The sequence below is a fragment of the Dipteris shenzhenensis genome, chromosome 23 (genome assembly GCF_047967505.1).
Source record: "Dipteris shenzhenensis isolate YYH24624 ecotype China chromosome 23, Dip_SZ_1.0, whole genome shotgun sequence".
NCBI lineage: Eukaryota > Viridiplantae > Streptophyta > Polypodiopsida > Gleicheniales > Dipteridaceae > Dipteris > Dipteris shenzhenensis.
The window spans coordinates 45,117,481-45,142,197 of NC_141618.1; the positions used below are offsets into that span (position 1 = coordinate 45,117,481).

Genomic DNA, 24,717 nt, shown 5'->3' on the forward strand with positions numbered 1-24,717 from the left:
AATATAACGGTAGACAGTGAACTCTTTGATGGCAAGTCCCATCGGGTTGGATGAAGATGCCACTGAGACCCGACCATACCTGCTTGGCAAGAGATTTATCGACACCTATGCATATTCTAAACATTTTTACATTGAAAAGTTAGCTGCGGATCTCAATTGACAAGTTGCATGACCATCGTGGTGGCTGACATTCCACCACTAATACGTTCGCATCTACTTTATGAAGGGCGAATTGCACAGATCTAAAATTAAAAAAACTAGGGAGTCATCTTACGTAGAATGAAGCTTGCATTGCGCAGAGATATAGAAGAAAGCATTCGTGAATGCATAGCCCTGAATCGTTTGACTTCCTCGTTGCCTACCATATGCATAACCAGATTGCATGACAATGTCGTAGTGTTATCAGAAGCAATTCTGCTTTCCTCCATGGTTGCTGAGAGATGAAGGACCGGATTTATGCTACCTGCTAAACACCTTCCGTGTGCTGGTACGGGCAATTCCACTTTGTTCCTACCTACGGCTTGGAGCTCCTACAAATCACTCTTGTTGTGTGCCAATCCAACCATTTTCGCCACTCTAATCATTCCAACACCTCATCACTATCCATCAAATTGTCCCATTTATAATACTCTTCAGCAAATATGATCAAAGCAATCAGTTCTCTTGAGACTTGCCTGAGTTGGTACATTCAGTTTGTAGCTGAATATGCCTCAATAGCTTAGAGGCCACTGCTAAATCACAAGGTATATCGTAGCTACAAGAGTTTCGCTCCCCACCCTTAGCATCAGCAACTATTATAGCGTGGGTCATCGCAGAGACAACGCAATTGGCATGATGGTGAGAAACCGTAGGAAGTCTCTTGCATATTGGTTCAACACGCACCACTATTGCATTAAGAAATTCACACCCGATGCTTGAACCATAGCCTACCCATTTGAGCCCGAGAGAGAAAGAGAATACTTGGGCCTGCCATCATACCGAAATATGCCCCAATGTCTCTCAAAATTTCCAGGCGCTATGCTCTTCATATCCTCATCAATAAGGCTGAAAAGATAGAAATCAATGGCTGTATTCGGCCATCAGGGAATCCCCATGTTACTTGTAACGTGGTTCACAAAGCCTTGATGCATAATCAACATTGGCATTGACATCCCCATCAGTAGGCCAACCTATCTCTCCCACTATTATGCTCACATTGTCATACCCTGCTGTAGATAATGTTGCTACCAGCGAATCGTAGCTAGCATCGAAGACATTGTTGTATGTGTAGGGCTTATCTACAACTGGAGAAGCTGCACCATCAAAGAATGCATAATCCACTGGAAAATGTCTGTCATTGTAGAGACTTATGAAAGGATATATGTTGACAGTGAAGGGTCAGTTATTTTATGCTAGCAAAGCAACGATCCATTAGGGGAGAATTGGGGTCTCAAAAGGGCCTCATAAGGAATGGATTAAGAAATGGATTAGTCCTAATGAAAGGGCCCTAGTAGGTCCCAAAAAGTCTTAACCCGCCCTCACCTAGGTGGGTTAAGCCCTAAAGTGACCCCACCTCTTACACCTCTTACACAACTCTTACTCCTAGGTGGGAACCAAAAAATTTAAAATTCAAAATTTGAATTTTGAATTCCCTCCCTCCTTCTCTCTCCTCCCTCCCTCCCTCCCCCTCCCTCACTCCCCCCTCCCCCTCCCTCCCTCCCCCTCCCTCACTCCCCCCTCCCCCTCCCTCCCTCCCTCCTCCCCCTCCCCTCTCCTCTCCTTCCCTCCCCCTCCCCCTCCTCACTCCCTCCTCCCCCTTCTTCCTCCCCCCCTCCCCCCCTCCCTCCTCCACGCCTGCTCCTCCTGCCCTCCCCCTCCCTCCCTCCTCCACGCCTGCTCCTCCTCCCCTCCCTCTCCCTCCTCCTCCACCGCTGCTCCTCCTCCCCCCTCTCTCCTACTCCTCCCTCCTCACTCCCTCCTCCTCCATGCCTACTCCTCCTCACCCTCCACACCTGTTGGTCTGCCCCCCTTTCCTCCTCTTTAACTACTGGTCCTCCCTCCCCCATCCCTCCTCCTCCTCGCCCTCCCTCTTCCTGCGTGCTGTTCCTTCAAGCCTGCATCTCCACACCTTCTTCTTCTCTACACTCCTTTAGTCATGGCACCAGGACGTCTCCAATAAGTACCACGTTCACTTAGAGTTGGAGGTTGAATATGCAAGCACACGTAGTCTAGGATTGAGGGGAGCTTCCAAAATCCACAGTCTTCGTTCGCAAGGAAAGAAGCATCTCGACCTTTGGGTAGAAGGATCCTTGTATCCTTTAGATCTTGCCAACCAAAAGAGCCCTCCTTTCCATACAATGCATGAGCTAGTTCGGTTTGTTGGAAATGGACATGCGGGGTTGCTTGGTTATTATAATCCGTTAAACAATGCTTAGTCAATGGCTATGCAAGCAAGCGAGATGCGCAGAGCCCAAGCAGAGATGCTAGCACATTTAGGAAATAGCACCATTGTTGCAATGCATAACTCTATGTAGGATCTTCAAAGGAAGAACCAGGATCTTCATGATAAAGCCAAAGCATTAGACTTGGAGCGAAATGCATTGGACTTGGAGCGACATAAATTAGAAGAGTCACTCTGTAAGCTAGCTGAGTCCAAAAAAGGCTTGGAAAGATCTATATACAATCAAGTTCAACGAGCCGTAGAGAAGGAACGAGAGAAGGTAGGAGAACGAGTGCAAAAGATGAAAGAAACACCTTTGGGATTAAAGGAGAGGAAAAGAAGGTACTTACATAACATGGATGCATTGGCACCCACTGGTGGTGCTAGAAAGAGGAGAGTCCGGGCTACAAGGTTGGTTATCAAATGTTCCAATGAGATTACACTCTTTTGTGCTACATTGTTTGTGACTAAGTTTTTATTGTGTTCTTCTTTAGGAACTTCATGGAAGATGTGATGGGAAGAACGGACGGGGATAATATTAACTGTTCATATATGCTCTAGCTAGTTTATTGAAGTCAAGCGATGTCATTGGGATACTAAGGGACCCAAGACACAAGTGCCTACGTATGCAAGTTGCTGAGGAGGTGATGAAGGACTTCAAGGATATTGTGGATGCAAAGGAGATGCTTAAGTACAGCTTGTGATACTGCCAGTGTAAGTCATGAAGCTTACACATCTGTTTTCAAAATTTTCAAGTCTGCTATTTTGGGAAAGTATAAGAAGTCTACAGTGCCCCTACCCACACCTTGGTCTGTGAGATGTGCATGGCGAGAAACAAACCAATGTGCAAGAGAAATGCTTGGAGGGTACCATTGCGTAAGGGGCACAATGACTTGGAAGAGTAAAAAGAAATCTCGCTTGCAAACCTTTGAGATGAATGCTTTCAACAATGTCTACTTAGATGATGTTGAGAAACTGCAACAAGAATGGTCAAATTCTATGGCATGAGAGAAGATGGTAAGAGGAAATCCATTATAGCATTGCACTTTACTTAGTTCATTTCCTATATCATGTTTATCCTAACGGTTTTTCTCTTTTGTTGTACAGATTGCAATGGAAAGCTCATATTTGTCATCAAAATGGATAAAGCTCAATTGGTGAAAGAACACAAGTTAGAGAGAGTCAGTATCTGCATTATGAATAAAGCCTTAGCCTTTGTTCAAGGGGATGAAGAAGTAGAGCAAGATTTCTCAATGCAATTAGAGAAAGATATATGGTGGCTTGCAGCATTTGAGACTCCGAAAGAGTGCCATGAGACATTGAAGTGGGTTCTAGAGAGAACAGGAATCCCATCGACGATCCGAAGACAAGAGGAAGGGCAAACATTGACAGGCGATGGCCATGGAACCTTTCAAGTTGAATGGCATCTTGCTGGTGATTTGAAAACCCTCAAGTGCTTGCATGGTTGTGAAACAAGGGAAAATGCAATGAACGCATGGCTTTATTGCATGTGTTCGCAATGTAAGCAAAAGGCTGGCTTACAATGGGAGAATGGCATTCTATCTTGCAGCCAAACACAAGCTCCCAGTCGCAACAACAAGGATCCAATGTGGGATCCCATCTTGCCCATCCCACTTGAGAGAGTACACATATGTACTGTACACACAAAATTGCGTGTACTTGATAAGAAGGTGTATTTGCATCTTGTTTATGCTTGGAATTTAATTCCGCAAGAAGTATCCGCACGGTGCATTGCAGAAGCTAAGAAGTTGGTGTGAGGGATGGGATTCCATGGAGGACATGTCAAACTTAAGGAGGATAAGAAAATGTCTAAAGATAAATGGCTAGGAGAATAAAGAGTTCTAAAGCAACTCGTCCGTTGAAAAAAAACAATTATACGTGGATGACAAAAGAGTGTGAACTGACGATTATAGCGATACCTTTAACAAAGCCAATGATATATGCAAAAATTTTGAGTATGTTGGGAATATGTGAACATCAAAGAACGTTCCTTGAAATTTCCGACGTGCTGGACTTCTCAGTACGTCGAGAAATTCTTGCTCTCCTCCCACCCTCTCCCTACTTCTCCTAATCCTTTTCCTTCGACAAATTCTTGCTCTTCCACCTTCCTTCCTCCTGATCCTCCTCAGTTTCTTCCTCTTCCACTTCCGCAGACCAACAGTATGCGCGATTTCGCTCCATCTATTCCTCCAGCTCCTCCATACCTGTAAGTCGCACTTCGCTTAACTGTCCGTTGTCACTCCCATTTCGCCATTTTTATGCTTTTCGTTTATCCACATCGATACATCTGCCCTTACCCTGATTCCAGCTCGTTTACCTTTTATTTTCGGGTTCATGCCTTACTGCAGACCGCAGCCTGAGTTATTACCAAAACACACTATCTTTCTGAGCCACAGTGGCAAACAGAAAGACTTCGTTGAGCAGCTGTGCGAAGATTTGCTAAGCTTTGGGTATAATCCATTTTTTGACAAGCGCCCAGATAGTCTAGAGAAAGGAGAAACGTTTCCCGAGCTTATCTACGAGGCTTGTAGACAGTGCCAGATGGCTGTTGTTCTTCTATCCAGGGAGTTTTTGGGATCGAAATGGCCAATGAGGGAATTGGCTGCTTTTATCGAAGCACAGAAATGTCGGAATGAAGCTCAAAAGTCAGAAATGGTGATTCTTCCGGTATTTTACAAACTGTTGCCGGAAGATCTCAAGGATGATTGGGGAATACAGTGGCAAAATTTGGCAGATAAGGACGAGTCTCTGGACGCAAAGGTCCTGGACGAGTGGCAAGCAGCTATTAATGCATTGAATCCCGTAAATGCCTTGGTGTCTAGCAACTTTGACGGCGATGTGAACCTGAGGAAAGAGATTGTGCGAACTATCTCCCGGATAGTTCCTCCAGAAACCACCTCGGATCAATCTGATTTGCAGGGCATGGAGCGACTTTGCGAGGTCAGGGTCGTCTCGATCTTTCGCATTTGTGATACTGTGTTGACCTTTTATCAAAGTCAGTCGTATATTCCGGTAGATTAGGAAATATGCCGAAGTGGAATGTGCTCACCAGATGTAGAATTATGTTTATAGGAGATTCTAAACGATTACAAATATACCGCTGTCGATCAAGAGACGAGCGGAAGGAGGATCGGTGTTTATGGTATTTCAGGAAGAGGCAAATCGACACTGTGCATGTGTTTGCGCGATCGCTTGTTTGGGGAGTTTTGTGGCAGAGTGTGTCACGCAGAATTTGGCAGTAAGGACAGTAGTGTTGTTATGCTGCTGCACAAGGTTTTGAAGGAACTCACTGGAGCAAACGACGATTTTCTGAGTAGGCATATAAATACGAAGGAGCAGGTAAGGTCTTTGAATTCTTCACAAGGGCTTGTTGAGAGTACGTTAATCCCTGCACTTACCTGTTGTGTTTCCGCTTTTTGCAGGCCTACAAGCTTCTGCACGATCGAATTCCTAAGCAAAGCGTCTTCTTGGCGTTGGATAATGTTTCAGACAATGTCGATACCGATTCGATAGAGGTTGCTAGAAAAATTCTGGCATTGCAGTTTGATCCAAAAAGTATGGTGTTGGTGACTTCAAGGAGTCGAGACGTTCTTTCGACACACCTTGGCATTCATCGGTGTGTGGCTACTCCTAGTTTGGAACAAGAGGAAGCCAAGAAAATGGTTCTTCAACTAAAATGTTTTCCGCCAAGATGGGATCTCACCAAGCGTCAAAATGAGATTCTCGACTATGTTCTGGAGCAGTCTCGCTTCCAAGAAGACAGCGGCTACCATTTTCACCCGTTAGCTCTCAAGGTCTTTGCTGGCCAATTGGAAAACGATCCCTCGCAGTGGGACGCTAATAAATTGGATCTTCATTTCTCCACAGATTTCCAGCACAAACTTTTCCAGGGCATTGAAGAAAGCTATTGTAGATTGCCCCGTGCAGAATACAAAGATATATTTTTGGACGTGGCGTTGTACACTCCAGACGAATTAGGGACGGTGGGCAAAGTATGTGACTGGCTGAGTGACACAATCTATCAGGGAAACTCCAAGGAGGACCTGAAAAGATGTGTATGTTGGAATACCAATCTTCTAGTTGAATTTTCTTGCTTACTGCACTAGCAAATGTATATTTGTGGAGGATGTTGCAAGGATTTACTTGACGCTGGGAAGGGAATGTCCTGAGTGGGTTTCTTGGATTGTTATGTACCACAGCTACTTACTTTGAAGACCAAGGCGCTCGTAGAGCATTGGAGCAAGGATGATGATCATATTCGAGTCCACGAGCTATACCGGGAAATGGCATACAGGAAGGCTTGCCTAGAGCCTGACACTCCTAGATTTGTTTTCGAGAGAGGTGTGGAGCAAGTTCCAACACGCAAGTTCGCAAGGGTGGCTGAGCACATAGAACGCATGAGCTTCGTGAAAGGAAAGTTCAGAAGCCTGCATTTGTCCCCAGGGTTTCATAATGTGGAGCTGCTGAGTCTAAGGAGCTGCGAGAACTTGGAGGAACTCGATTTGCAGGGTTTGGCCTCCTTGCTGAGCCTAGAGATAAGTATGTGCCCATTGAGAAATTTGAGTTTGGAGAGGTTGGATAGGTTGTCTTGGCTGAGTATCTCACTCTGCAGCAGTCTTGAAAAAATGAATACGCCAGCTTCTAAGAATTTAAAATGCGTGACTATCTCAAGTTGCCCAAAGCTGGAGACGCTGAATTTGAGCGAGTGCGAGCAGCTGAGGTCTGTTTGTTTGGCATACATGGATTGTGTAAAGGAGCTGAATTTGGGTAGCTCGAAAAACTTGCAAGCCCTGAGTCTGCGGCACTGCAATCGCTTGAGCTACGTTGGCTTGAGCGAGACAACTAGACTAGTCACATTTACGAAATGTTGTTGCCCGCGGTTGCTGAAGGTGGAAGGATTGATAGGCGAGACTCAACTTTCTATGTCAAGCGAGGGGGAAGAGAGGGGTAGAGAACGGGATGGTGAGAAGAGTGGAGGTGGGAAGAGTGGGGAAGGTTCGAGCTCGGGGAAGGTTCTTGTTAAAGAGAGAGAGAGGCGAAGTAAGGTGAGGAAGGGGAGGGGGAGGACAGAAGTGGATTGTGAGAAGAGTGGGGAAGAGTCGAAGGTTGTTGGGAAAGAGGTAAAAAGGAAGTATGGGGGACGTGATGTGAATAATAAAAGGAGAGTGTTGAAGGAGATGATGGGGAAAGCATACAAGAAATATGCTTGTTGCCGTGAAAAGACGCTTGATGCAGTGAAAGAGGCAAACGTGAAGGCGTGGCATGCGACTCAGATTGCACGCAATGAGACTCAGGATGCTTTAGAAGAATCAAGGGAGCAGATTTTTGAAGCAATTGTGAAGATTTGGTGGAAGAAATGGCACGAGACTCTCGGCAAGCAGCAGGAAACCTTACAAAATAAGGAAATAAGGCAGATGGCAATTGAGGTGCAAGATGCTCAGAAGCGCACTCTGGTGGCCATACACAAAAAACTCCATTCCCCTGATTATATTCTGGCAGCAATAGAGCCAATGGGGTGGCACGACAGTGAGGATTTCGGATTGGGGAGCAAGATGGGGCAGTTGATAAAACTTGTCTCCCGTGGGGAAGCAGATGCTCAGATGCTACTACACAAGGCGGAAGAAAGAATCGATAATGTTAGGAGAGTACAAGAAATGTGGATGCCAGAAGATGAGGCAGGCAAAATCGTATGGTCCCCTAAAAAATTCCGATGCCTGGTTTCCGATGCTGATAAGAAACTGCAGCTCATTAGTGCAAAAGGCTTGGAGCAAGCCAAAGAGCAAATCCAAGAGGCTATAGTGGACCTGGTCAGTGCAGTCAGAGAGATGGTCGAACCGGCCATCAAGGAGATGTGGGAACTCACAAAATTGGTCACCTTTCTAAATGCCCCAGAAATGCATGTGCCTGAAATGGTGAAAACTGTACGTATGAGGAAACGCTTAGTGCAAAATTCACATCCAGAACGTGAGGAGGTCACCACGTGGAGACAACAGAGAATGCTTGTAAAGCCATTCGTTTCCAAAGGCCTTTTCCATCATCTCACATTGGATCCTTATTCCATCTCCCTATGGGACGACTTCACATCGTGGCACCACACTTTATCCGGCCTCTGGGACTGGCTCGAGAGGGGCCTACACAACTGCCTCCCTCTCCAACAAAACTCCCTTTCCCTAAGGGCAAGGAGATTGGCGACTCCATTGGGGGTTGCACTCAACTCGTTGTTCCGGCAAGCAAAGGAGCTTATGCGCTTGAGAGAGAAGCTACTGAATCTAAGTATGATGGAACATAAATTACTAGGTGAGGAGAGCCTTAAGAGAGCCGACCAATGGCCTTACTGTGTTTGCATCCAACATTGCCACTACATCCACGAGCTCTATTTCTCTCCATGTTCCCAAATCAAGCTTCGCCTCCATGGAGGAGAAGTCTCCAAGCTTGATGGAGTTGGTCAAACCATCATCAACTATGCCTACAACAAACAATGTCAAGAAGTATTAGTAGCAATGTCAAACCTTAATGAATGCCATAGTGTAAAAGTGGACAAGGAAGCATTTTTCCTACTCTTGAGTAGAGGTAATCATCATCAATCATCCCAGGGTCTAAGCATGGTTAGGTGACATGCTTTTTGTACTTTATGAAAGCACATAGCACATTGCTTATAGCACAAATTATGTACCTTAATATATGATCTTTTTTTAATATCAATGTTCTTACAATATTATAAGAGTCAAACAACACATTTTATCATTGCAATATTTTTTTAAGGTTTGAAATAGGTGTCCTATACCACTAAAAGCAGTAAATGTCCCGAACAGTGCTTTTTGTGTCACCTTCCTATGCTAAGACCCCCCAACTCTTTGCACCCATCATCTACACTCACTCTATTCAAAATATAAGGGTGAGGAACTCTCCATCCACACAATCATGTGCTTATATATACGTATAATTTTATTTATTTATCATTGTATTGTATAATTAAGTTAAACTTATGTTCCTAATAAATTATGTGTATTTAAACTTAATACAATTACATTAGTTATAGTATATTATATTTTAAATATAAATTAGCACTTTTGACTTTGGCTCTTCATGTATATTCATTGATGTATATCTAAGAAGTGAAAAAAATACTGAAATGTATACAAAAAGTAAGTTATTGCTAGATGTTACAAGGCTGGAGATTCTCTCTCTCTTTGTGGGAAGGGCATAGCTCAAAGGAAGGGTCTTACACATGTCAATAAATAAGATGGAAATGGTAAAAGGTCGTTCCATCCATATTTCAATCCTATTCCCATCCTGTAATCCAAAGATTTATTATTTTGCCTCAGTGGCTACTCCTTCCACATAGGAAAGGAACATGGTTCCTCAAGTCACCCTCAAATGGTGACCTACCATAGTAAGTCACAACTTGAGAGCGACCTATGTTTCCCTATCTCATCCTAGATCATGTTTGACTTGGTCTCGGATTGGAGAATGATGACAAATAGATTCCCATCCTTATCCCATATCGCATGGAAGGGGTTTCAGATAGACTCTCCTTGGTCTAGGATTGGAATTAGCCAAAATTTATCCCAACTTGGTCCATGGTCTAAAGTATCAGAGAACTAGAATGAGATCCCCCTTTAGGGATTAGAAAGCATGGAATGATGACACGTGTCTTGTCGCCACCTTCTAAACATATTAATGCCATGTGTCCTCTCCCACCAAACCCATCCGTAGTAATGCAAAAATTGGGACATGCCAAGAAGAGAGGAATTATAGTCTAGTAAATTTGCACAAAGAGCATCTAGTATGTAAAGTGAGCAATCTACTCACCCTATCCCTAATGGGCAACCATTGGTAAAGAATTTTCCATGTAAAAGTGTGGTAAGTGGGGAAAGTATTTGGTAGCATATATTCTTTAACACTTTGCTCTCCACACCAAAGGAGTGTCCATAAATTGCCCTACTTAACAACATTTTGTAAAAAGATTACTTGTTGGAAATTAGTTTTTCATACTATTGCTTCATTTTAACTTTGAAAATGATTTTTTTGTAGTAACAAACTACTCATTCATTGCCTCTCATTTCCTACAGTGTTAATTGGCTAGAGATCACCCCTCAAGCGTTCACTCATCTTTAGGTTTGCTTCGCAAATACAATGCTAAGATCTCGAGTTGACATCCACCAAGCTTTTGAAGTATCTCTCTACTAGATTATTAATTTTCCTTGCTTCTTGAGATCATAATCGACTAAGAACAACCTTGGCAACTGTGCTCCACCATATGTGTAACGTTAAACTTCTTTTATTTATTTAAAGATCATTACAAAAACAGATAAATCCATTGTTGTAGCGTAGCAAAGGAGAAATCTCAACACTTTAAAGATTTAGAGATATCCCGTAGGCCGATCCCTATTAAAGAATCTCTCTTAGAGGCCACGAAGGCCTTATCACTAAAAAGCATCATTACTTTAGATTGGATCCAAAAGAACTTATCACCTCAAGGTAGACCTTCAGCAAAACCATGGCATTCTTGAACTCCATAAAGCTAGGTGAACAAACAGCTCTGAGACAAGGCCAAATTGCCTCCATAGTAGATGAAACACTTGTCAAGTTACCAACCCCAACAAACTTCCAATTAATATCCAACCTCAACAGCAGACCCACGAATCTAACCACTTGTTCCACTTTTCTCCAAACCCAATGAGCATATATACAATCCCAAAATATATGCTTAATCCCTTAAAAGCAACTCAACATAAACCAACCATTTGCTGAGCTTCCAATGCATAGGCATTGGTGAGTAATTTTCCAAATTAGAAATTTCATTTTCCAAAGCCCCACCCAACAAGTCATTTTGAAGAAGTAATCTGTAAACCAATCTAGCCAAAGGCCCTCTCAATTCCACTCTATCGCCTACTATCCATTATTTAGCCCTTCACTCTACCTACTACTCTCCCTCTCAACTCCACTCTACCTCCTACTTTCCATTGTTTAGCCCTCTAACAAGAGGTGTTAGTTGGACACCCATGGGAATATGTCTCATAATCTTAAACAATACCAACTCCCTATAATTCAGTTGAAAGTGAATCCTGATACCCTCCACTGACTTCAATCAGTCGCTTGAGTATGCTAGGGTTGATAACCATAGGACAACCCTTTTGTTGCATATTCCTAGCACCTCTAAGACCAATCATTGCTAAAGGAGCATCATTTATCTTACAATCCCTACTCTACCAAATATCCTCTAATAAACTAGAATCTCTCTCAGCCTGAGACTCAAACCCCAAGCACTTTTTTCCAAGGAAATCCTGAACAAGTTTTCAGATTCATCTCAATGAGATTTTGAAGACTTCCACATTGAATCTATATAGATGGTCAAAACAAACAATTTGTGTTGGATCACCACCCAAACTTAACCAACCCCTCAATTTTTCCTTAAGCCTCCCCTTTTACCACTCAAATCTTTGCTTAATTGAAATGCCAACCCCCAAAGTAGTACAAACCCATTCTATTTCATTTTTTCCCATAATAAAGCACAGACCCCTGCTTTTATTAGCTAAAGCTTTAGCCATCTACTTTATTTAATGTCTCCCACATCATCACAGGACTCTAATCAACCACCCTCAACCTATCAGATCTTTTAGGAAATATTTCATTAACCCAGAGTACAAAACCTATGATAGGAAAACCCTAGAAACTGGCATATTAGCCATCTCATCAAGTCAACCTTAAGGATGTCCCAAAAAAGAATGAAGAACTAAGTTGGTAAACCTCAAAGACTTGGGATTTTTTTTAAACTATAGAAGACAACGCATCCCACAATTCTACAAGAAAACATCTTAGCAAGCCAACCTCTTTGGCTGCCATCAACACTTTATCAAAAGCAGTTTCCATTAATTCTGAGAGAATCCCTTCTCCTTGTTTGAAAGACTCTGGTGAAGGTGTGAATTCATCAATGCTGCATTTAATCACTTCAAAAATCACCTTCATTTTACTTTTCCAAACATCAGACAAGTTGCCACCTCACCAACAGTTGCACTGAGCTCAATCTTAGAAGCATCCACCACATGCCAAAACTCTGTTACTTAATTACCATTTTTTTCCCATCACACTATCCATCCTATCTCTGATTGGATTCCTCTTGATTACCTAAAACATAAAATGAGAAGGGAAATCACCCAATGCCAACCATGTCTGGCACTTTTCAATTTAGCAATCTTCAACCTTTTTCTCTCCCAATAGTTGAAATCTTCTTCTAATTCAATTAGAAAGGTAGCCAAATACTAATCAACTAGATTAGCCTTCAAGGCTTCCTATAATCCCTCTCTAAGAAACAAAAAATGTTTCTCCAAATTATATTTGGCCCTTTTATAAAGTCTATCCCATTTTTTCACTTTGATGACAACTCTCCTAATTGTAGAATCCCCACCTTAAACAAGGATTTGAAGCCCCCATCCATTCACTTAACCCTACACTGTTCACAACATCCTATACTTTAGGATTTCCCACATACCTTAGATTCAAAATAAAACAAAAACCCCTTGAACTCCCATTGAATATTGGTGAAGAGAACCACTAGAGAACAAGAACATGATCTAATAGAGAAGTTTTGATAGATATTTTTCCCCAATAGAGGGAACATTCACCATCCTAGCTAAGAGACTCCTGTTGAAATTTTCCACAATCTAATAGATACCAAAAAGTATGCAATCGGTCCCATAAATTCCATTCTACTAAAGTGCTAACCACCATAGTTAACAATGATATATTTTGCAAGATAGCATGGAGAATAGGGAGAGGATGAAAGAAAGACAATAGAAATCCACCTTGGAGCCATATGGGCCCTAGTGCCTTGTAAAAATAAGAAAGAGAGAGAGAGATAAGAAAGAATAGGGTTGGCCCTCCCTTCAAAAGGTGGAGTCTATAAAAAGTCAAAGGTTTGGCTTTGGTGTTCATTGTTGTATGCACACATTTGGGAATGCAAGCTCTCTTTCTCTCTTCCTTGAATTGTCTTGAGCGTTCTCTTGTCTCCTATCATAGTGCCGTTGTAATTGACACTCCTCTCCCCCTTCCTCCCTTTTTCACTTCCCTCTTCCCCTTCTCTTCCCCCTTCTTCCTTCCCCCTTTTCCTCTCACGAGTCACACTGCAACAATACAAACCCAGCTTGTGTGACACATGGATGACAAGCCTTGCATTGCTCCTCACCATGGGAGTTGAGGAGGGAGTGCCCTCAGCATGTTGGTGAACTTCCCCACGACAAGTGAGTCACAACCAAGACTACATAGTTTTTGTGCAATTGTCAGGGATTAGCCAAGGATAGTTTTGCATTGTGCTTTCTTTTCTTTTGTTAAACTACCCATTGCTCAACATTTCCAGCTTAACCAGGGTTGTTGAAATTGGTGTATCAAAATTGGTTTGGGAGAGAAAAGGAAGAGCGCTGGTTTTTCAATTTGGAAAACACTTTTTAGTGAATGAAGCTTGTTTACTATGGTTTTTTATTATTAAAGCATAGGAGTGTGTAGCTTGGGAAAAATCTCTCATTTGCACCTTAAAACGTGTTGTTTTTTGGATTGAGTAGGTAGACTAGGTATTGTATCATCCACCATATCGCACAAATCGTGAAAAGAAACTCCAAAAATCAAGAAAATTCCCTGGGGCGCCAACTCCCTTTAGTAAGAAAACCTATCAAAATCTTGAGTATGAGATGAATTTAACAATATGTCATAAATATAAATTATTCAATTAACATGGTTGTGTTCTACACTAAAAGATAATGTCTTTATACCTTGAAATTTGGGCAACACATGAAATGGTTACATCAATTTGAAAGGATATGGGTTTTCATATTTTAGTGTATTTAAAAAAAACCCCCCCCTCATCCAAAAGAACCCCCCCTTGGGCCTCACATATTATGAAAAATATGTAAAAATCTTAAAATACCAATTGGGATATGCTAAGGAAATCATTCATAGTTGGGTTTGCCCCTAGCAGTCCAAAATGGAGCCCTATTAACCAAGTATATAAAGTTCAGTAGAAGGAGAAGCAGTCCCTTTGTGATAATATTTCTCAGATTAAGCACCTAAATTCACAGGGCACGCCACTTGATTGGATGAACAATGCACAACTTTTAACATGCTTCTGGATAGGAATGTGGGACTCCAAGCTCCATGACCATGTCTTTGCCATGAACGCCATGTCCTTCGAGCTGTGTAGGAAGATGGCTATATGCCTAGGGGATAACATGAAGGAGAAGGCCCAAGAAGATAAGATAGAAGTGGCTTCAATAGATGTGTTCCAAACTAGTAAAGCTGTGAGTGTGGGTGAAGCCAAGGAAACAACTCCACCCACCAAAGGCATAATAACCCAAAAAGATGCATTTCCTAGACTTAGGATCTCGCTTCTTTCGAAGCTCTTTTGGCACATGTGCATATGCCTCACATCCAAATATATGCAAATGAGAGTAAGAGGGCTTCTTGCCACTCCATGCCTCTTCAGGAATACCACCATCCAAACTCTTACTAGGTGATCTATTGATCACATGCACTGTAGTCTTCATTGCCACATCCCAAAAACCACTAGAAAGACTTGCATTGGAAAGCATGCATTGCAACCTTTCTTGAATGGTATGGTTCATCTTTTCTGCAAGTGGATTTTGCTTTGGAGTACGAGGGGATGTGAGCTCCCTCTTAATCCCATGTGTATCACAGAAATGCTGAAAGTCATGAGAGAGATACTCTCCACCATTGTCAGTAGTCTGTAGGCATTTAAGCATTCTGCCTGACTGATTCTCAACCAAAGCCAGCCATTTCTGAAATACCTGGAACACATCACTCTTTCGACTGATTCTCAACCAAGGCCAGCCATTTCTAAAATACCTAAAACACATCACTCTTTCGAGCTATAGCATAAGCCCACACTTTCCTAGTTGCATCATCAATGAATGTCACATAGTATTTAGCCCCACCTAATGACCGTGTAGGCATGGGACCACATACGTTCGAATGCACCAAATCAAGCTTTTCAAACTCTTTCTTTCCCCTTCTTTTATGGGCTGATTTAATTTGCTTCCCATAGAGACAGTGCTCACAAAATTCAAAATCAGAGAAACTCAAATGCGGTACATAACCCAAATGGCATAAGAGTTTCATCCCATTTTGGCTCATATGGCCCAACCGGCAATGCCATAAAGAAATGCTTGGCTGCTCGATTATTGCAACAACATGATCAAACACCCCTGATACATGTAAGGGATACAAAGTCCCACACTTGGCACCCCTAGTCAAAAGCATAGAGCCCTTCTGAATTTTCCAACTCTGAAAGCCAAAAGTGGTGTGAAAACCAGCATCATCTAGCTGACCCACTGAAATGAGACTCTTGGTCAACATGTTTCAAAACAAATGCAAACCCATTTGCAAAAGAAAACTTTATGTCACCTGCTCCCACTATGTCACATGCATAGTCATTTCCAAGATGCACACAACTTGTCTTTCCAATGTCATAAGTGGAGAACCATCCCTATGGGGAGTAACATGGAATGAAGCACTAGAATCCAAAATCCAATCCTGGGAATATGCATCATCTGAAGTGGTAAGCAACTCTACAGATAAACTAGACATGAAGAGAATGTCATTGTCACTATCATGTGTGACTGCATTGATCTCCTCGATCTTCACTTTTCCTTTGTCCTCCCTTGGACTCTCTTCCTTCTGATTTGCACCCCAATTTGCATTCTTTTTCTTATCCTTTTGCTCTCTTTTCAGCTTGTAGCAATCCTTTTTCATATGGACCTTCTTGCCACAGTGATAACACTCAATGTTCCGTGCCCTAGATTTGCTACGAGACTTCCCTCTTTCTTGGGACTTCCCCCTAAACTGTGATCTGCCCCTTTGCACATTTAGGGCTGCATCCTACTTGTTGCCATCCATAGAATTCCGTCTAATCTCCTCGGCCAACAAGCTACCCACAACATCATCAAATTTCAGTACTCCACCAGGTGCAGAGTTACTGACAGCTGTACGGAAGGTATCCCATGAGGATGGCAATGAACATAAGAGAAATAGCTCAAACAACCTCTTCATGAGGTAAACTTTATTAGAGGCAGTTTCCTTCTCATAAATGGCACAATTTCTTCCACAAATCTTCCATAGTCTGCTCATTTACTACTGTGAAATAAACTGACTGTGCAAGATGAAGTCTAATAGTAGACTTTGCTAATGCATCCAACTCATTCCAATCATCCTCACACATATTTTTGTAGGCTTAGCTTCAATCCCTGCCAAGGTAATCTACTTCTTTTGAATAAGCTGTGAAGATAGTGGGAGAGAGGGAAGGAGTCTCACTTGAGGCTTTCTCACAAGCACAATGGGGGAATACACACAAAGGTGGAGGCTGAAAACAGTTTTCCTCTTCTTAGTTGTGAAAGCCAAAAGAACTCTAGTACAAAGAAATAGAAGAACCCTATATGTGGGTCTCAAACCAAACTCAACTAACTAAGGTGGCATACTAACTGAGCCACGAACTAGTGTAGATAAGGATAGCTGTCATCCAGCTATTATTCGTGGGCGGTGTACCAACCGCATCTGTAGCTAACAAGTCGGTGACATAAATGCACAACGGTCACCCTGGCATATCGCGAGTGGAGCTCGATATCTCAACACTGCCCCTCGAGCTCAATCCCAATTCCTGCACACCAAGTAGGTCTCTGAACTTGCGCAGCTTCTCTGTGCCCAATGCCTTCGTGAATATGTCAGCTACCTGATCCTCTGTGCTGACATAAACTAGATCAATAAGACCTAGTAAAACCTTCTCCCGCACATAGTGATAATGCACCTCAATGTGCTTTGTTCTAGCATGATAGACTGGGTTATTTTCCAAGTGTATACTGCTCATCATGTTGTCACAATAAATGACAACTGGCCCATCTGTAGACTGATGCATATCATAGAGTAGCTTATGCAACCAAGCTACCTCATATGCAGCCATTGCTGCACCCCTGTACTCCAGCCTCTGTGCTCGACAAGGCAACTGTAGGCTGTTTCTTGCTGCTCCAAGTGACTACAGCACTCCCAAAAGAGAACACATATCCACTGGTAGATCGTCTATCAGAAATACTACCAGCCCAGTCAGCATCAGTGTATCCATGCAACTGTATCTGAACCCCAGCCTTATAAAATAGTCCATACTGCAATGTGGACTTCACATACCTGAGTATGCGTCTAGCCGCATCCAAATGCGGTTTCCGTGGAGCCTGCATAAACTGACTTACCAACCCAATAGCATAGCTCAAATCTGGCTTGGTAATAGTCATGTAAATCAAACTTCCTACTATGCGTCTGTACATATGCGTCTGTACATAGTAGGGTCTTCTAGAAGCTCACCTGCATCTGCGCTCAGCTTCACATTCTGCTCCAAAGGAACTGAAATAGGCTTACAGCCTGTCATCCCATATTTGGACAGCATGTCCAGTCCATACTGCCTTTGCAAGAGCTGTATCCCACTTGGTGATCTAATCACCTCAATGCCCAAGAAATAATGCAGCTCTCCCAAATCCTTCATCTCAAACTTTTGCCTCAATAGCATTTTCACATGAAGGATATCTTCATCACTATCACCCGTGATGATCAAATCATCAACATAAATGACAAGCAGCATAATCCCTTTCTCTGTTTTTCTCACATAGAGTGAGAAATCTGCCTTGGAAATCTGAAAGCCAATAGTGACAAGATACTGTCCTATCTTGTCAGACCATGCTCTAGGTGCTTGCTTCAAGCCATACAAGGCTTTCTTCAACCTGCAAACAAACTCAGGATGAATAGCATGAACATAACCTGCTGGCTGCTCCATAAAGACCTCTTCTTGCAAATCACCATGCAAGAAGGCATTCTTTACATCCATCTGATGTAAAGACCATCCCTTTGATGTAGCCATAGCAATGGCTGCTCTTACGGTTGCCATCCTTACAACCGGGCTGAAAGTTTCTTCATAATCAATGCCATATGTCTGTGCATACCCCTTGACAACTAATCTTGCCTTGTATCTATTCACAGAACCATCTGCATTGTGCTTGATCTTATAAACCCACTTACAGCCAATTGCATTCTTGTCTTTAGGCAAAGGCACCGATTCCCATGTAGCATTTGCATCCAAGGCATCCATTTCTTCATCCATGGCTTTCTCCCATTTTTCGTTTCCCATGGCTTGCTCAAAAGAAGTGGGTTCTGGTTCCTGTATCACTTTGACCATATAGGCATAGTGAATGGCTGTAAATCCATCATACTTCAGCCTATCCACAGGATACCTAACCCTGGTAGACCTATGCAAAATAGGCTCACTTCCAGGTGCTCTCAAAACATCCCTGGTCTTCCTTACTCCAGGTGTAACAACAGAAGGAATACCCAACTCATCATCAATGCTCTGCTCTGAGCCACTAGATTCACCATCCACATAAGAGTGACTTGCATTCACATTAAACATGGGCTGATCTACCTTCTCTTTTCCTTTTCGTGATACCTGCGTACCACTATCTGCATTGCTTTGAGGAGATTCTTCTGATCTCAATCTACCTGTCCATGGCGAAGTATGTGAACCACTGCTAGAGGACACTGCAGGTCCACTGATATTTTGTGATTGCTGCTGTGAATTTTGTGCAGCATTACCATTTTGTGCATCTACATCAATCATCACATTTACTGGTTTATACCAGCTGCTCATCTCATCAAAAACAACATCTCTGTGAACTTACGTGTAGAAGGGTTATAGCATCTATACCCTTTCTGCTGCAGAGAATAACCAATAAAGACACACTTCTCAGCCTTTGGATCCAACTTGGACCTCAACTCATCTGGCACATGAACATAGGCAATGCAACCAAAAATTTTCAAATGAGAAATGTCTGGTTTCCTACCAGTATACATCTCCTCTGGCGTCATGCCATGTATTGTTGCAGTGGGAGTCCTATTCATTATATAAACTGCTGTAGCAACTGCTTCAGCCCAATAATAATCTGGTAGATCTTTTTCGTTTAGCATGGCCCGAGATACTTCTCCAATATGCCTGTTTTTCCTTTTTGCAATTCCATTTTGCTGTGGGGTATGACTGCATGAATATTGCTGCTTTATGCCATGCTCCTGCAGGAACCTTGCAAACTCATTTGAGAGGTACTCTCCCCCTCCATCTGACCTTGGGCATTTTATTTGCAGGCCTGTTTCTTTTTCAACCATAGCTTTAAAAGCTTTGAAGTGCGCAAACACTTCACTTTTCTTTTTCATAAAATACACCCAAAGTTTTCTGCTGAAGTCATCAATAAATGTGACAAAATAGTGACAGCCTCCAATAGATGCAGCTTTAGTAGTCCACACATCAGAGTGGATTAATTCCAATTGCTTTTTACTCTCTTGAACATGCTTAGGAAATAGTTTCCTTGCCTATTTTCCAAATTGACAAGCTTCACACACCTTATGCATTTCTGCAACCTTGAATTTAGGCAATCTTGCAACAATATTTTCGGCCTGCATTGATTTAAGTCGCTGTACATTAACATGACCAATGCGTTTATGCCAGATATCAATATCTGCAACTACACCGGTCCCATGTGCAAACGTTGCTGCACTCAATTCAGGCATGTCCGCATCCAACGTAAACATCCTGCCTTTCTTCTTTCCTTTTGCTATCAAGCGACCATTATTTTTCATATCCTCAACAAAACATCCATGAGGATTGAATCTGACCTGCAAGCCCTGCTCAACCATTTGACCAACAAAAACCAGGTTCTTGGTGATGTTCGGGACATGAAATACATCAGACAAGTATTTCTTTTTCCCATCCTGCATAGACAAAGGAATTTTGCCAATCTGCACAATAGGATGTGCAGTATCATCACCAGTCTCCACAAATCCTGGTTTTTCCATTTTCCTTGCATCGTGCATCCATTCAGCATGACCTGTCATGTGGTTTGGTGCACCTGAGTCAACATACCACACATCATTGCTTTCTTCTGCACTTGTCACAGAGTTTGTCATATGCTGTACCATAAACAAATGTTCATTTTTGTCATCACCCTGTCTACTAGAGGATGTATAATTGCCTTGTTGCAATTTTCCATTCATAATGTCATTCTGCTTTGTGTAGCAGTCTTTAGCCATATGCCCCTTTTTACCACAGTAGTAGCATTCAACATTGCTGTTTGCATTTTGGCCTCTCTGCCATCCACACGACCTCTTTGGCTCCCCCTGCCTCTAGAGTTACCATGTCCTCCTGCATAGGACTGGTTTTCTTGAGTTTGCTGCATATTCTGATTTCTACCACGGCCTCCAGATCGGCCTCTTCTACCTCTGCCTCTACCCCTTCCAACATTTGAGTAGAAGACAGTTTCTTTTGAGGTTCCTCCTGAAGAAGATGTGCCACCATTTCTCTGCTCTTCAGAAATTAGAAGAGCAATCAACTCCTCAAAATCAGGAAATTTTTCACGGACGGCAATGGATGTCCGGAACTGTGCATAATCCTTTCCTAGACCATTCAAGGTTACAGAAACTAAATCGTCATCATCCACTGGCGACCCAATGGAAGCAAGTGCATCTGCAATTTTCTTCACCTTCATGTGGTAGTCATTGATGCTCATATTTTCTCTCTACACATTGTGCAGCTCCTGCTTGAGCTGCATTTTCCTGGCCTGTGTATTTGTGCTATACATTTTAGCCAAAGTATCCCATGCCACCTTTGGCGTACTTGCATCCTGAATATGCACAATCATTGAATCTGAAATACTGATAGACAGCCAGTACATAACTTTTCTGGCTCTCTCATGCCATCCTTTAAATGCCTGCATTTCCTGTTGATTGGGAACATTAGGAAGAATTGTTTCTTCTTCATTTCCTGTAATGAACTCTCAATAGCCTTTTCCCATAAGGAAATTCGTCATTCTAAACTTCCATGCTTGGAAGTTGTTCTTGTCAAGCTTTTCAGTGACAATCTGTGAAAGAGAATCAGATGCCATTACAGAACACTGCAAAATATTCTGTCACTGCAAAAGACACAGCTTCTGCCTCACAAGGGCAAATCAGCAAACCTGATGAAAGTGGTTTTTGACCACACAGTCACTTCCTAGTGACGATTTTGCATCAACAGGCAATAAGGATGATTCTGCAACTCCCAATATCTCTGTGCACAGGCATACGACGCAATTTCTGCGACAACTTCTCACTGACCTGCAGAACAGTGGTCGCACAGCAAAAACAGGGCCTCTTCCTAAGTGCCTGCGGAGAACTTCCGCCTCCAAAACGGGCCCTGAAATGACCTCGAATCAGAAAAATAAAGTCCTCTCGCCACACCGCAAAGGGCGTCTCAATCTGAGACAGTGCACTCTTGCACTTCCGGCTGTGCTATCTGCAGAGATTTGCTCCCAAACTCGAAAAAGGAAAGCAACACTGGTCCTCTTACCAAGACACTGCGAACTTGGTTTGCTTTCTTGAGCTCCTTACCACGAACAAGGCTCTGATACCATGTGAAGATAGTGGGAGAGAGGGAAGGAGTCTCACTTGAGGCTTTCTCACAAGCACAATGGGGGAATACACACAAAGGTGGAGGCTGAAAATAGTTTTCCTCTTCTTAGTTGTGAAAGCCAAAACTCTAGTACAAAGAAATAGAAGAACCCTATATGTGGGTCTCAAACCAAACTCAACTAACTAAGGTGGCATACTAACTGAGCCACGAACTAGTGTAGATAAGGATAGCTATCATCCAGCTATTATTCGTGGGCGGTGTACCAACCGCATCTGTAGCTACAAGTCGGTGACATAAATGCACAACGGTCACCCTGGCATATCGCGAGTGGAGCTCGATATCTCAACATAAGCACGTCCCTTATTTGTTCTTTCCACAAAGAAAAGTTAGTCCCATCAAACTTTTTAATGCTGAAAAACTCCTTTTTAGACATGGAAGAGGATGCCATGATGCAAATGAAACAAAATCCCAAATGCTAGTGCCTGCAAGAGAGAATCACACCAAATACCAGGTGCACCCAAATGTGTATGGCACAATAGAGTGAAATATCACAAAAACCAGCTCCAAATCCTTTCCCATAATTGGCAACAGTCTCAAAACCTGCTCAAAATAGTGTAGACAGCAACTACATTCACTGTTATTGGGGCGGACCAACTAGAAAACTGTAGTAGACCCAATATATAGCGTATAAGAATGATTACACACTAACATAAACAAGTTTCTTCTCCCTTAAAAAACAAACACTAGAATGAGAAAGTTGAAAAGCATCTTGGATGTTTAATAGCAGCAAATATGAAGTTACACAAGAGTAACACCTGAACAATCCATGAATCTAAACCAAAATTTGATAGAGTAGAAAACATAAAATGCATCTTGAATGTTTACTAGAAAAACTAAAAATTAAACAAGAGTAACACCCGAACAATCCATGTCTACAATCCATGTCTATAATCCATAAGTTTAGCATTGACACATCTATGGGCATCTTCTCATAAATGCTGCATCATGCCACATAGCTTGCCAACAAATTTATCCTGCAAAACAAACATAAGCTCCCTGTCAAGTTACATGCTGCAAACCTAGGATCCCTATGTGATAAGAAGGATTGAAAGCACATTAACAAAAACATATGTTACCTTCATCTACATCAGAGATTGGAGTAGTAGGGCTGCAAATGGACTAGGGAGGAGGGAAGGGAAGGGACGACTTCAAAATGGATAAACTTTACAAAAATTTAAAAAACAGAAAATGTACCTTTTCTGCCCTAAACATATTCATTGAAAAGTTTGTAGTCATTCTCATCAAGATGGTATTTCTTTGTTTGTCGATCATAGTTGAGATTGGCTAAGGCTATTATAGATTCCAAATCCACACATTGGTTGTCAACAAGGTCATATGTGTAGGTCCTAGTCCCCTTTGCTTGTTGATACCATGACAAATGAATTTGAACATTCAAAGGCCTATCCAATAGATCAAAGGGGCCTCTTGTCTCTTTTAGACAATTTCCAACCTTTCTCCTCATGCTTACCACCCTTCCAAGGTACCACATGCCGTTTACAGCACCCTTACTAGTATTCCCAGCTTTTCCTTTTCCTCTTGTCTTTTTGTTTACATTTATTGATGTGCTTTCAAACAATACTGCACAATCAGATCCTATACCAAGACATGTTCCTGTATGAATCATTGCCTTCTTCTCCAAAGAAAAATACACTCCACTTTTCACCCTTGTTAATCTATCTTTAGATAGTGTGGGATTTCCATTCAATTGGCTGACAAGTGTGCTTTTAGAAATGGCTTTCCCATCCACTTCAACAAATGGCGATATTTCACTAGCCACCTTCTCCTCCTCATCAATTAGACAATCAATCACATGACGAAGCTCACTTTCACTAGTAATTTTCTCATCCAGATCACCTCGAACACCACTATCAAAGTGATTATCTTCATCTATAAGTAGAACATCATCCAATGATTCATCTTCATCCACATATTCAAGATTAGGGTTGAAGAGTTCTAAGAGATCTCCCTCCTCCCATGAGTCATTCCAAAAAGTTTCATCGCGCATACCAAGTGTCTCACTTATGGTCTTTGCTTCTAATAATCCCTCTTTCAATGCAGATACCATATGGTTGTCACTACTCACACAAGCATAGTCTCCCAGGTTGGCCAAAGGAGTGTCATTCTCCTTTTCCAAAGTAGCCCATATATTTTCTTGTTTAGAATGAGCTGCTGGAAATTTAAGAATTGAACCTGCTTGAAACTCTGCTATTCTATTAAGTGCTCCTGTACTACTCAGCAAATCAAAGCCATCATAGCATCTTTCATTCCGAACCATTCCACCCACCTTGCTGAAAAAATTCTCACATGCATCCGATCCCGTGCAAGAAAGGGGTACGTGCAAGTGAGGATGCTTTTCCCTAAAGGTCTTTATCAAGAGAACCACAAAGTGACATGACAATTGAATGTCAATGAATGTTTCTCTACTGATAAAGTTTTGCTTTAGGGAGTATGCATCATGTTTAGTGATCCACATGCGCCAAATCCTACATATAGAAAGAACCATGAGTATTAGCCACATAAACCTTGGAAATATGTTCAAAATCCTTTATTCATATATCACTAATAGCAATGGTAGCAACTTCTACATACCTGAAAAAGAAAGACACCTATCCTGTAGCTTTCACACGACCATATAGTGATAAGAAAATATCAATGTAAGATGCTACTATTGATAAGTACATACGTGTGCCCAATGTCCGCTCTTGGTGAGCACCATAGCCTTCTTCTAATAACTTCAAAA

The 24,717-nt window shown here is 42.2% G+C and overlaps 1 protein-coding gene and 2 pseudogenes across 3 annotated transcripts; 1 reads left to right on the top strand and 2 right to left on the bottom strand.

The window, feature by feature from the left end:
• Window positions 1-806: 806 nt before the first annotated feature.
• Window positions 807-1,380, bottom strand: LOC147887446 (glucan endo-1,3-beta-glucosidase 6-like; annotated as a pseudogene).
• A 3,079-nt stretch (window positions 1,381-4,459) lies between these two features.
• Window positions 4,460-9,136, top strand: LOC147887447 (uncharacterized). Of its 3 annotated transcripts, XM_087394948.1 has the most exons (6): window positions 4,460-4,646; window positions 4,789-5,380; window positions 5,513-5,779; window positions 5,863-6,495; window positions 6,640-7,435; window positions 7,538-9,136. In XM_087394948.1, the coding sequence occupies exons 1-6, from the start codon at window positions 4,603-4,605 to the stop codon at window positions 9,052-9,054; spliced, it is 3,849 nt and encodes a 1,282-aa protein (XP_087251074.1). In that variant the 5' UTR covers window positions 4,460-4,602; the 3' UTR covers window positions 9,055-9,136. The 3 variants fall into 3 exon arrangements, with proteins under 3 accessions (XP_087251074.1, XP_087251071.1, XP_087251072.1); XM_087394945.1 differs by having other exon boundaries at window positions 6,640-9,136; XM_087394946.1 differs by having other exon boundaries at window positions 5,863-6,432; window positions 6,640-9,136.
• A 14,015-nt stretch (window positions 9,137-23,151) lies between these two features.
• On the bottom strand, window positions 23,152-24,453 carry LOC147887448 (uncharacterized; annotated as a pseudogene).
• Between the last annotated feature and the right edge of the window lie 264 nt (window positions 24,454-24,717).

Bases quoted from the DNA above. Each gene is read 5' to 3' on its own strand.
- LOC147887447 (XM_087394945.1), top strand. From the start codon at position 4,603: ATGCGCGATTTCGCTCCATCTATTCCTCCAGCTCCTCCATACCT. The intron at 5,780-5,862 runs GTAAGGTCTTTG...CGCTTTTTGCAG, and splicing joins ATATAAATACGAAGGAGCAG to GCCTACAAGCTTCTGCACGA. The intron at 6,496-6,639 runs GTATGTTGGAAT...TATGTACCACAG, and splicing joins AGGAGGACCTGAAAAGATGT to CTACTTACTTTGAAGACCAA.